This window comes from Morone saxatilis, unplaced genomic scaffold (genome assembly GCF_004916995.1).
Source record: "Morone saxatilis isolate NCDOM2014 unplaced genomic scaffold, NCSU_SB_2.0 Contig17, whole genome shotgun sequence".
NCBI lineage: Eukaryota > Metazoa > Chordata > Actinopteri > Moronidae > Morone > Morone saxatilis.
The window spans coordinates 16,114,005-16,127,588 of record NW_023339729.1 but is presented as its reverse complement, the minus strand read 5'-3'; the positions used below and the strand labels follow the sequence as shown (position 1 = coordinate 16,127,588).

The 13,584-nt window shown below is 45.2% G+C and overlaps 1 protein-coding gene across 3 annotated transcripts in view; it reads right to left on the bottom strand.

Moving 5' to 3' along the window:
- Window positions 1-7: 7 nt before the first annotated feature.
- Window positions 8-13,584, bottom strand: part of si:dkey-117m1.4 (serine/arginine repetitive matrix protein 1) — a 19,752-nt gene continuing 6,175 nt past the window's right edge. Inside the window, exons 5-9 of one of the 3 annotated variants that reach the window (XM_035660085.1) lie at window positions 7,623-7,697; window positions 4,454-5,619; window positions 2,782-3,611; window positions 2,329-2,577; window positions 8-1,258 (exon numbers count right to left, since the gene is read on the bottom strand). In XM_035660085.1, the coding sequence (XP_035515978.1) occupies window positions 1,005-1,258; window positions 2,329-2,577; window positions 2,782-3,611; window positions 4,454-5,619; window positions 7,623-7,697 (2,574 nt within the window). In that variant the 3' untranslated portion in view covers window positions 8-1,004. The remainder of the gene's footprint in view (window positions 1,259-2,328; window positions 2,578-2,781; window positions 3,612-4,453; window positions 5,620-7,622; window positions 7,698-13,584) is intronic. The other 2 variants (XM_035660087.1, XM_035660086.1) reach the window with 2 other exon arrangements.

Below are 13,584 nucleotides of genomic sequence, written 5' to 3'. Positions count from 1 at the left end.
GGGGGGGGGGGGGGGGGGTCCAACGCAACAGGTTTTAGAACAGTTCTCATGTTTCTGGACTTTGTGGTTTAACTTAACATCTTAGGTATCCAAAAGTAATTTCACAACATTCTGAGGCCATTTAATTGTCTCTCTCATGAAACCCACATCTCCCACTCTGGAAAATCTCCTCCATCATAACGTCGAGTTCCACTTTAATTAAAAACAACACCATAGTAACTGCAATAGAGTAACTCATTCATCACCTAGTACCTTACACGTAAAATCAAGGTCCAAATATAATGAAACCATAGTCAGAATTGCACAGTCAGCTGTATGAAAAGAAGAACTAGTTTGTTTGAAGAAAAATCTGGCTATTCTTCTAGGTTAGCAGTAGTTAGACCTACTCTAATTATATAACCACTATTAAGAAAAGTGTGGCCCAAGCACGGGCCATTTGTCCTATTAACGTCTCCAAGTGCATATAACACTAATGCTACTTCACGACGTTCATATAACAACACTGTAGGGCTCAATTGCCTCCCTTGTTTTATATTTCAGTTTAGTGTATCCATTTTGGAAGAAGAGAAAAAAATGTCCATATACAACACGACACAGGCTGCGGCCAGTGCCGTGGTCTCTGAAGTCCCCCCCCCATGGCATGTCTCAAACGGCACCCGTCCATGTGCACTGCTTTTGACAAGACTTGCACTGTAACCCTTAATTCAGGAGCACCATAAAGACTCTAGTGTTTTTTGTTGTTTTAAGACGATAAAGTAGAGCAGCAACAAAGTTAATTCCAATTTCTGTTCTCGTATGGCTCGAAATCAAAATGCCATCACGTGTCGAATTAGAAGCCGTGTCTGAAACAACTCCACGCTAACAGAAGAGTGGAGTAAAATTTAGGACCGTCCTCTCAAAATGAGTGCATTTCCTGGGCAGCAGGGTACCATTTGAGAATCTGCTCTGATCAGCTGCACCACACCAAGTTTACCTCCCTCCCTTCCCCAAACACTTCCCCCCTCTCAGCAGACAGTGAGGGGCTGGGGCTCACTTTCACGCCGCTGGTTTTTCTTCAGCAGCTGAATGCGGTTGTGGCAGTAGAACTTGATGGCTCGCCAGTCGCGGTGGTTGCTGACCAGCAGGGGGCACTGCTGCAGGCAGCGCTCACAGTCGGCCTTGGCGGGGACTCTGAGCTCGGTGATGTTTTGGGTCAGGTGCTCCTCGACCGCCGCACGTTCGGCCTCTGACCAGGGACGCTTTAGAACACCTCGCTTTCCTACAAAGGAGGAGAGATGAAGAGAGGTTATGTGTGTTGTAAGAGCTTCTACAATAGAACACATTGAGAGTGCACGTGAACAAATCCCACAAAAATACTGTTGTAAAAATAGTCCCAGAAGTTTAACTTAAACCAGGAAAACACAAATGTTTTTATCAGATAAGTTTCCCTTTCAATTAATATAATATCTACACTGGTAGTTGAAACTAGTGCTGCCACATATTCTGGGTGTTGTTTTGATAATGTAAGCCACAGTGTTCAAAGGCTCTTTAATTTTTTTGTACTTTTCTTACTCCAGTGTTTTAGCCGTTTGGTCCAAAGCTGATGTTTTTTTGGCAACTGATGCCTTCAAGTAGGGTTTTATTTTTTTACTCTGTTCACTGTATAAATGTGGGCTATTAACTCGAAATTCACCGATTCTGATGTGTGCTGATATTTTTAAAAATAAAAGATGGGAACATTTGTTGTCTGTCTTGTTATTTTGCACAATAATGTAAAAAAACATTGTCATTTGTCCTCCAATGTTGAAAAAAAAAAATGTTTTTAAACTTTTATTGTTTGAAGCACTTTGTGTCACATTTTGTTTGTATGGAAAGGGCTATATAAATAAAGTCTGACTGATTTATTGATATAAAGAATTATTTGCATCTTATCTAACTTCCTTTTTATGCAATTTTGAACTTGAACGCACTATTTTTTGTCTGATGTGTGTGTTCTCAGCAGAGTGTATTTCTTGCTTTTTGACCAGTGTTCTGTGCCTTCTGGGATAAACATGTACCAGTAGACTTTTCGCTTCACCTTCAGATACTGACTTGGAGCCTGTCTGGCAACAGCTTGAACTATACTCTATTCTTACTTTTTTTCCGAATGATAAGTTTCTTTGTTTTCCTGTTATTTTGCTATTATTTCGCCATTTGTTTGTTTTTTCGTTGTCTTTTTTTGTTTGTTTATTTTGACATTAGATTTTTAGCTGCAACTTTGTTTTTTATAAATCACACTAGCAAAATTGTATTTATTTCTCCAATTAGTTTACTTGTGCAATAACACTTGTGCTTAAAACCCAAACAAACCTGATTTGGGCTGACCTGAGCCTCTCCTGCGGTTTGCCGGTGGAGGTGGAGGAGGTGGAGGGGTTGGCTGGGTGTTCTTGAGCTTCTTGGGTCGTCCCACCCGCCCGTTGTTCTTGCCCTTCCTGACATACAGCAGGGTAGGTGTAGGGTTCGGAGCAGGAGCAGGGGCAGGTGCCTCCGACTTCTCCTTCACCTGCTCTCCTTCAGACTCTCCCTCTGAGTACGAGTCTGCAGAGTTTCCTGACATAACTGGAAAGAGGGAGGGAATGGAAAGGTTGCAGGGAAAGAGGAAGCATGGGGAGGAAAGAAAGAGCAGAACTTGATTAGTCTAATCTGGCACTATGCACAATCATCCACAAAAACTGGAAGAAGGGTCATAAACATTTTCCAGCCAGAAACAGACAGAGACAACAGTCACTGTCACTCATTCATTCAGCCATCAATCAATCTCACCATCCAGTTCCAGGCAGATGTGGTTCAGGCTCATTCCTCTGAACAGCACTCCATCTCTCTCTCCACAAAGCACAACTCGGCCCACTCTGCCCATCAGGCCTGGGTCTTGGCCGATTCCCGCACAGTTCTGTGTCACGTGATACTCTCTTTCCAGGAAGTGCTCCAGCCTCTCTACGGCGCTGCCTCCAGGCTGCCCGGGCTCCTCTCCTTCTCCCAGCAGCAGCAGCTGGGTCAGTATAGCTACCTGCCGGCGAACCCTGGTCTGAGTCAGGGCACGGGGATTGCGCGTACCGCTTGAGCGGGCCAGGCTGCGGAGGAGGTCGGTGCCTCGCAGTGGTGTGGCGGGGGAGTGGTACGGCCTGGCAAAGACATACGGGTTTGCGGGGTCGACTCCCACATCCTGCCGTGTCTGCAGGAGGAGCTCCAGGCAGGGCTCACAGTGAGGGGGGAGGATGAGGGGCTGGACTCGTCCACGTTTACCCTGGACCCCGACTCTGGGGAGGTGAGGAAGAACCAGGCGCTCAAAGGGGGACAGGGAGGCCTCCAATGGGGTGAGAGCTGGAGGGGCTCCGGGCGGGACAGGAACAGGGCACTGGGGAGTGACGCGAGCACGATATTCAGCGATGGACAGCTTGGAGACCTCACACTCACGTCGTCGGTTGTACAGGATCAGGAGAGCCAGGCTGGAGTGGCAAAGAAGGCGCCAGGCCTCGGCTGACTGTAGCTGCCGTGACAGGGACAAGAAGGCAGAGTGCTGCAGCCGACGAAGGTACAGCACCAGAGAGGACAAGGACGAGAGGAGGGGCAGCAAATGGTGACGCCCGGAACTACTGAAAAAAGAGAGACGGTGAGCAATCAGTTCCTTCATTCATAATAGTTTTTATTACCTGGTGGTTTGTTACAGTATCCTAAAATCTGAATCTAACTGTAGCAAAATGACACCAGTGTGTATTATTTAGTGGCATATAGTGTAGTTGCAGATTACAAACCCCTCACCTCACCCTCCCCTTTGAAGCATGCAGAAGAAACTATGCTGCTTGTGAAACTTGCACAAACTGTGAAAGGCCATAGAGCCAGTGTTTGGTCTGTCCGTTCTGGGTTACTGTAGAAACATGGCAGTTCAACATGGCGGTCTTTGTGGAAGAGGATCTGTTCCCTTTGTAGATAAAAACGGCTCATTCTAAGATAACGAAAAACATGTGTTCATACACTAAAGAAAATATACCTATGAGTATTATATAACATTTGTGCCAACAGATCCTCCTGAGTGCTACACACTGCTGAACCTCACCAGAAATATACCAGCTATCATGTTCAGAGCCCGGCAGGTATTAGGGGTGAACTTTTAGCAAAATTAGTTATCTGTCTTTATATTTTTCATTATCAATTAAAATGCAGATTATTTGAACAAATCCTCACACTTCTTCTACTTCCCTTCTTCTTGCCAGTAAATCTACCAGTTGATCTAATCAATTGATTATTCAACCATTGATTTAGTCATTCATATCCCTGAATTCATACATTCATGTATGTGAGCTTAAGCTACTTAAAAATGGTATCGTTCATTTAAATCATTTCAACAAATAAGTAGTGTAGACAAAATGATTCACTGATTAATCAATAATGAAAATAATTGTTAGTTGCAGCCCTGCTCTCAAAGACCTCAAGTTACCTCAGCAGGTCCTTTTCCTTATCTTCTGTTCCACTTTCATCTTCTACCTCCATCACTCCATTCTCCTCCTCCTCCTCTTCCTCCTCCTCCTCATCTTCCTCTTCTTTTGGTGGCTCCATCTCTTTGGGCGACTTGCAGCTGAAGGACTGAGGACACACCACCTCAACATCCTCCTCCTCTTTGGGCCTCTTCACCTCCACAACCTCCACATCTTCTTCATCTTCGTCCCCCTCATCCGCTTCCTCCTCGTTCTGTCTTTCTTTCTTCAGCCTCCTCACAGCTCCCTTCCTGGACTGTGTCACAGCCACAGGGGGTGGACTCCTCTTTAAGACAGACACCGGCACTGCATTCTGTCCTCGCGGAGGAGTCAGCACAGGTGGGGTGGAGTTTCTTCCAGCGGAGGCAGGGGATTGGTTGGCTGCTGTGAGAGTGGGCGGAGACATGGAGAGGTCCTGGACGCCATTCTGTGGAAGATCTGAACTGCGGCTCTGTCCTGCAACTTGTGACGACCTTGAGTGCTGCTGAGTTTGTGTGTGAGCTGTGGTGGGGTTTGGGTTCTGTGCGTGCAGGCGGGGCATCTGCGTGTAGCGCTCCACTAGAGCAGAGCACACTTCTGGTTGGTGCGCATGGTGTTTATCTAAGTGGCGACCCAGGGAGCGGAAGTGGCGTCCACAGTACTCACAGGTTTGGCGCATGGAGTCTATGGACACTCCTCCTCTGGGGACATTTATGTTGACGTTGCTTGTGGTGTTGGAGCCCAGTGGAGCCGGAGCTTTGAACACAGGCTTAGCTGAAGAGGAGGAGGGGGAGGAGGAAGACGAGCAGGGAGGGGAGGACTGCGCAGGAGGGTGGGACGAAGGAAGTGGACGGCTGTGTTGAGGAATGTTGGCGGGGGAGACCAGCGGTGGCCGCCCAGGTGGGGTCCGATGGGGGGTCTTTTTCTTTGAAGGGGTGCCGCGTCGTTTTTTGCGACGGCGTAGTGCGCGCCCGCGGGGGCTGGCGTTGTCCTCATCTCCGGCGTCTGAGTCACTGCCGTCCGAGTGGGAGATGGGGGAGGAGGAGGGGGAGAGGGACCCAGACGGGTTGACGTACTCCTGTTGCTGCTGCTGTTGCCGCTGTTGCTGCCGCTGCTGCTGCTGGGCTGCCAGAGAAAGAGGCTCATCCTCCTGGAAGTGTGTGACAGTGACAGGGTGGGAAAGAAAGAGTGTGTCACCAGCTGTCCAGAGACATTTTTGCAATATTAATATGATGATTTCCCTTTTTTGAAACTTTTTCAAACCTGTATTTTCTTACTTTGTTTTCCTGTTTTCTAAGTTTATTTTAGCAAAGTTTATAACAAGTAAGGAAATAAGTATAATAAGACCAGAGGTGCTTTTCCTAATCAACAAAGCTCACTGGCACTGCAAACCATCTTTAAACTAACCTCCCTAAAAGTCACGACTGTGCCCCAAAGATGTCACCACCTTGTCACAGGCTGGCTCTATCACAGTGCAGTTTGAATGTTATCAGTGGCATTACTGCATGGATGTGTTCAACTTTCACCAGTCTACAGTGAATCAATCACAATCCACAGTGAATGATCTGCACACAAATGACGAGTGATTGCTGCAATCTTTCACAACAGACCATTTAGGAAAGACAACAAACATTACAGTGGCACTAAGCAGAAACAGGTGGAGTGACTTGTTCCGTTTTACTTTAAAGGAGTTAAACTTAATGATGACTTATGTCATTATAACATATAATACAACTATTATCCAAAAGAGGGGGAGGAAGACTTGGTAATGATTATGTTGAGTCCAACATTAGTGTTGTCCACCCACATCCACCCAGGTGGCATCTTACAAGCACAACTGCATCAACCATTTGCTCACTTATATTGTGTTTGTATTGTAGAGACTCAGTGCTGTTTTTTGCTGTGTAGATCTTAACAACACACAGCACCACAGAGCAGAATGAAATGTCAGATTCAGTGCATGGTCTCTCATATGGTTTCTGTCAATGTTGTTTTGATTTTTTTTTTTTTTTTTTTTGGAAAACAATTTAATGCCACTGTTTTGGAAGAATAACAGTCTCTTTATCCCAAAATGATCAATAAAGAGAAGTCTAAGTCAGTCAGCACAAGTGTTACCATCAGTTATATTAGAACTAGGGAGTATTTCTCCATTGAAAGAGTAGCAAAGAACGGCACTGAAGGGTTTTTCCAATGGAAAAGATTTTGTGCTTCTCCCACCTTTGGTAAGCTGTCACTTGCCAAGTATTTTCTGAAAGTGCCTGCCCTTTTCCAAATAGTTTACAACAACAACTTCCCAGATGTGTAAAAAAAAACATCTGGCACAGTCAGATTACAAAGTTTTAAAAGAAACAGGAATATTTGTATCTTAAGACAATAATTTTTTGTCCACTTGCAGACAGAAGAAACAACATTATTATCTACTTTTGTGTTGATATTTGTTGAGCATCCAGCAGTTACAGAGCAGCATCATCATTCATTTAAAACATGTTTCTGACCATCTGGTGAATTTAAGTCCAATAGTTGCTCTCTTTTAGCTCTGTTCTTTGGTCTCTAAAAACTCCTGATGGAAATATCTGGCTCTTAGCTGCTAAATGCTCAAGCATGTTCACCAGCTCATCTCTTAACTGTACCCGACTGCTGTTTGGTACAGTGTACAGTGGGTTTTTAGAGCTTTTTCACTGCTGCCTGCTGCTGAAAACAATGCTATGAGAGCTGTGACAGTCAATGAAAACAGTTAAGTTGTGTGCTGGACAGCTTAATAATTATAATTAGCTGAAACTTGCTATAAAGCTTAGTAAAGTCAAGGGGAGCTGCAGATTGAGGTGATAATTTTCTGTGAGTTCATCACTAAAAGTGACAAAGAGCTTTTTTTCAACCTTTGAGCCACTTGAACCAACCTCTGAGAAATACAAGGAAACTGGATGTTAAGGAGTTAAGAATTACCCAAATGTTAGGTGATATTTATATATACGTTGACATTTAATTTAATTTAGAAAAGTGTCAAATGTTACCTTTCCCAAACATTGGGTATAAGGCAGGTTCATCTAAATCTGGCAAATGGTGTGTATTGTCTAGTTGTGTCTTTTAAAATAATACAATTTATGTTTTTATCAGTCTGTGTGCTTTTAGGAAACAGTGGTGTTTTTCTCTTACCTTTTTGATATTGTTGTTATTCTCTGTGTCAGAGTTACACTCGTGTTGCGCTGGAGACACAGTACCACGGAAACCCTGTGGGACACAGAGCAGTCGCATTAAAACAGTCGGCACACAGCTCATTAATGTTTGCCATCACAATCAGCCTCAGCTGTCACTCAAGAGAGCAGGAGGACACCCCTCCACAGTCCAAATCTCCCACTAACAAGCCCAACAAAATACGTAAAAAGACATATGAGCAATAAATATGAGCGTTATCTAGAACGCCAAATACAGAACAAATCAATCAGTCAATAATTAGAGTAGATGATCAGAAACCTAAATAGACTGCGTTTTAGCCTTTTATCTAAGCCAAATGTAAGACACTAAAATTTGGCTTTGAGGCAACTATGAGCAACCTTGGTCCCACTTAAACCTCTAGTGTCAATTTCTCAATTTTCCTATTTAATTTCCTTTAACAGATTCTGGTGTCATCATTCTTTTGAGTAAATTGATCCAATTTAATGAGATCCATTAAATGAACAGATGTCATGTTATAACCATGGTTACTGTTGCTAAAGCACTATAGGTAGAGAGAGAACTGGAGCTCAGCCATCACCATGGTAACCCCATGCCTTGCTTAGCTTTGTGTGTGTGTGGCGTGATTGTGTGCGCAGTGTGTGTGTGTGTGTGTGTGTGTGTGCGTGCGTGCGCGCGCAGTGTGTGTGTGTGTGTGTGTGTGTGAATCCATGTCCCCATTCTTCTCCACTGAATGGCAGTGCAGGAGTCAGCCTGCCAATCAACTATTGTACTCTTGTCAATTTAATAATATTTCTGAGCGCTGACCTCCACAGCGCTACAGCCATTGCTCTATATGTGTGTGTGTGTGTGTGTGTGTGTGTGTGTGTGTGTCGTGTATTCCTATATATTTCTCTGTCTCTCCCTCTTTCACCTCAGTCTAACCCCCACCCCTCCCTCCCCCTCTATCTCCCTCCCCGGTCCCTGTCTCTCATTCTCTCCTTTATTAGAAGAAGATAGTGCGAATCCTTCATCTCTCCTCCACTAATTCTCTCCGTTATTGTCCCTCCGTTCGGCCCTCCGTCTCTTTGCACTCCTTCACTTGTGTCCTCCTTTTTCTTTTCTCGCTCTGATCTATATTGCTTGCTTCTTTCTTTTTTTCGTTTTTTTTGGCCCTGACCTGCGTTCTGTCCTTTCTTGTTATGCTTTAGCTTTCATTCGTTCTTTCTGTCACTTTATCACCTTACACAGGTGTCACATCCCTATTTTTCCTCTTCTCTTTTCTACCTCAGACCTCATCCCTCCATCACCTTATCTCAACTTCCTCGCTCTCACCTTCTTTTTCCCCGCTGATGTCCCTTTTCCAGGCCAACTCTTCCTGTCTCATTTTCAACACTGTCTCTTTTTGCTTTTTCATCATCATAGGTTCATTTTGTCAACTCTATGTCCCCCTCTCATTCCTCACCCTCCCTCCCTCCTTCCTTCCTTCCTCATCCCTCTCTCCCTCCCTCCACCCTGTTCGTTCCCTGGGGAGGTCAGTAATAATGGTAGTGATGGAGTGAGAGAGGGAGGTGCGATTATTGTCTTGTCGGGAGTCAGAGGAATCGATCGGCCCAGAAATATGAGGCGCGAGAAAGAGCCGCTGTGTCAGATACAATAACCACCCGCTCCCGGGGGCTTACACACATACATACACACGCACACATTTAGACACACACACAACATACAGACACATACCCGTATTCGACACGAACATACACATTTAGTTGGTTCGACGCAAGTGCAGACACTGACACACACGCACATTCGTACCATCTTTCTTTTTCATTAACGCCATGCACACACACCCCTCTTCTTCTGTGGTGGAGGAGAGTGGCGAGGCAGCCCAATCATCTACATGCTTTGATCTGAGATAAAGCATAGAAGTAGATCTGTTCTGATCATTCTTCATGCACAGATAAAGGGCAAGGCGAGGAAAATCGCTCACACACCTTTCACTCACGTAGCTATAAACAGACATAAACACACACATACACGCGCACGCCGCACACACGCTCACACTGAGACCTTTCACTGCTGTTGCCTGGCAACGTGGCCGAGTGTCCAATCCGAGTGGAGAACAGTGGCCAGTGATGTCACAGCTGCTGCTGACCAGCAGGTCTGGGAGAGAAAGAGAGACAGAGGAGGAGAAGAGAAAGTTTAAATTGGAGAAAGAAAAGGGAGAAGGTCGTAAAAAAAAGAGTGGAACGAGGATGATGATGATGAGAGGGTTTGAAGGAAAAGAGGCAGAGCAGGTGAACAGGCCAAGGTGAAAGAGGGGCAGGTGGGCGGAAAGAGCGCATAAAGGCGAGGGTTGCAATAACTAAAGTGCTCCCATTTGTTTGTATTTTAATTGGGAGAACATGAAGTCTAAATCTACAGCCTGCTCTGTCAGTGTAAGTGAACAGTTTAGTCTAAAGTGGCCTCAGTGCTCCTCGATGCGGCGATGAAGGCCACCAGTTTCCCTCGCGGCAGTCCCTCCGCTCTCGTGCCAGGAGAAGGAGAAGAATAGGAAGAGGGGGTGATAGGAGCGAAGAAAAAGATGAGCTTCAACCTTGGTAGCGCCGTGGGAGAGAACGGTGTCTGTCTAGACAAGCCTGGCTCCCTATGGGCTGCCGAGATGATATAGAGAGAAGGGGGACTGGTGTGAGAGAAGGATGGAGGGGCGGAGGGGCCAGAGGAAAAGGAGCGATTGAGAGGTATTAGGACAGGAGAGGAATAAGTGTTGTAAAGGTGTAGGCGGCGTGTATGTGTGTGTGAGATGGCACAGGTCCCATGGCAGCCAACAGTGTGAGTGTGTTTTAGCCCCTGCTGCTTCTCATACAAAACCTCAACCTCTGTAGTCTCCACACTGCTAGACCTACTGTTTATAATCCTGCAACTCCTCATGGGGCTGCACCTGCACACACACACACACCTATACACAAGACTGGATTTTAAATCTCTCACCTTGTAGAATAGAGTCTTGCTCTTGGACTGTGTATAGGACTTGGTGGGTCCATCACTGAGCCGTGCTCTGTCCCCTCTATAAGAAGAGGGAATATGATGGATTATATGAATTAGAGCCAGTGTGTGCTCCAGGCCCGAGGCTGCTCTAGATATAGGAGGACCGAGCCGTAGAGGGACACTGAACTGGTTTGGAGACCTCCGAATTGTCCCTGCAATGACCCATTATACACACCTTCCTTACCCCCAGCTATCATCCTTTCTCCAATCTTTTTATTCCGGTCTCTCTGTCTCTCACCTTCATTCCTGCAACTCTTTCCCTTCTCCTTTATTCCCCTCCTTTTTCTTTTTCCCTCACTATTTTCTCTCTCTTAGTAACCCCCAATCCTCCCTCCCTGCCTCTCCCTCTCTCTCTGACAGTGGAGTGATTGATGGCGCTCTAGAGGCCCCAGCCTACCCCCATCCTCCTCCCTGGGGTCCCACTATCAGATTGTGTGTGTGTATATGTGTATGTGTATATACGTGTGTGTGTTTATTATCTTACAAACAATAAGTTCTGGTGGTGACCAAAACACGTATCTACAAATATAGCTCATATTCCCTAAAGAAAATCGGAATAATACTCATTTATAAATGTTTTGTATTTTTTCTGTGTTTTCTTTGTTTCGTTCAAGTTAATGATATCACAGTTTGTTATGTAGTACGCGTTAATATGTCAACTTCAATTGAGACCATTTGCCGTCAGCCCAATTTCGTCTAAGTGGCAAGGCTGTGGTGTTGCTAGGTCTGGTCTCCATGGTAACCGAGGCTCAGACCTCCTTGGGGCAGGAAGGCCCCCCATGGCCATGAACTGTAAAACACACACAAATACACACAGCACACTTAGCCACCTATTGTAGCTACTCAAACAAACATGCACAAAGACACACACTGTGGTAGTTATGTCGGTAGATTGGAGTTTGAACAAAGGTCACGGCCAAAGCCAGGCTGCCCAGACGACCCCTCCCCAACACACAGTCTGTCACCGTCCTCGGACAGGCCTGGCCAATGGGTTCACTCACACACACACATACACGCTCTCGTTCTCATCTGATTTCTTACAGGTAGACTAACCAATCTGCCCCGATGAAGGCCAGTACATTATCATAAAAGTAATGTGGCCAAAATAAATTGATGAAACTGAAGATGTGTCTCAGGCCTTAAGTCTGTTTGGGGTCCAGTCTGCAGGTATTGGACTGTGATATTAGTTGTTTGTTTGATTAGCAAAAAAGAAAGAACTGGGGAAGCAAATCCTGTTAGGGCTGTAACTAATTATTAATCAATGAATTGTTTGTCTATAAAATGTCATAACATCGTAAAGAAAAACAAAAAGACAGTCAGAATTTCTCATCTAAATGGCATCCTCATATTCTTTGTTATATCCGATCATCACACTATAAAACCCAAAGACATTCAGTTCAGTGTTTTATATGACAAAGAAAAGAAAAGAAAATCCACACATTACAGAAGTTTGGATTTCTGCACTTTTGCTTGAAAAATGACCAAAATGATCAATTGATTATCAAAATAGGAAGTTCATGTCAAGTTTTTATACTGATGTTGCCTGTATCGGTATGTTTTTATGTATGTGAGGCCAGATTTAAAAAAGATGTCTCTGTATAACTGAGGGCACCTCCAGTGCTGTGCCGTATGCACTTCTCAGTGAGCGTCTATCCAGCAGTACATTGGGCTGTTGTAAATCACCACATAAAGTATTTATAAGGTTAAACTTGGGAACTCTGCTGCCGTTAGCTTTTGAATTAGTGAACTCGGACCAAGGGAGAAGGAAGGGGAGGGAGGGGGTGATCAGTGGTCTGCCTCCTGTTTCTTCATCAGGATTAGAGAATCAAGAGTGCCACCTTGTGGTGAACAGCACAACGACACTTTCAGATTTGAAAATCGAGGCAGTATTTCTGCTGAAACGTGCTATTCTGCTTCCTCGAGATCATTCCCCGATTTCAGATTTTCACTTATTTAGCAGCTGCTTAGTCTGTTAATCATAGTGGGTGGCACTGATAGTGGGTCATATCTAGTTTATCTGCAATGTTCCACTTTCATGCCACATGTTCCTGCTACATGTACCGATTCATGGTGTGGCACCCTGTGGTGTATCAGTGTGTGCAGCCCACAGTGTGGGGTGGTCAGTGGTGGTGTTGTGACTGAGTTTTTCCTTCCGCTCGGTTTAGAGTGGAGCTGGGGCTGCTAAACTTAGCTGAGGATGTCTCACATCTTCTCTTGTTGGTGCTGACCTCCCTCAACCGACCACTGTACACCCACCGATGTACTCTCTAACAACAGTTCCACAGTCAGAGGCAGATATGACCGAGGAGAGACGGTCATGACTCATGGTACAGTGTATAAAGGGCTTTGTTAAAATCACTTAGAGTTGAGGGAAAACTCTGATCAGTTGAGATAGGTTGGATATGTTTTGAGGGTACACTGGGTCATATGTTGTATAAATGTATCATGCGCTCTTCAGTCAGAATGTCAAGCTTGCTGTTTTTCTCTTACGTGAGTGAGCGTGTGTGTGAGTGGCTGTTTCCAGTCGCGCCATCACTTTCCATCGGCACCCATCATCCCCCTCTTTTTCACCTCGTCTATCTCTTCTATCTCCGAGCTCACTCACTCACTCTCTCCCACTCTCTAACCTCTTGCGTGTCCCCCTTGCTTTTCTTTCTTTTTTTGTTTTTTTTTTCTTGTCGTGTATTTTTCTCTTCTCTGTGCCGAGCTCCTACTCTTTTGAGGCTTACTTCCTGTTGTGTTGCAGGATGTGGGGAGGAGGTGGAGCTTGGGTGTGTGGACTTGTATGAGGAAGGAGGGAGGGAGGGAGAGAGAGAGTGATTCTCTCACCCATATGATTTAATACACTACTCCTTTTGGGTTAGAGAGAGAGTCGGAGAGAGGGAGAGTGAGTTTTTCTTTACGTAGCGCGCGCACACAC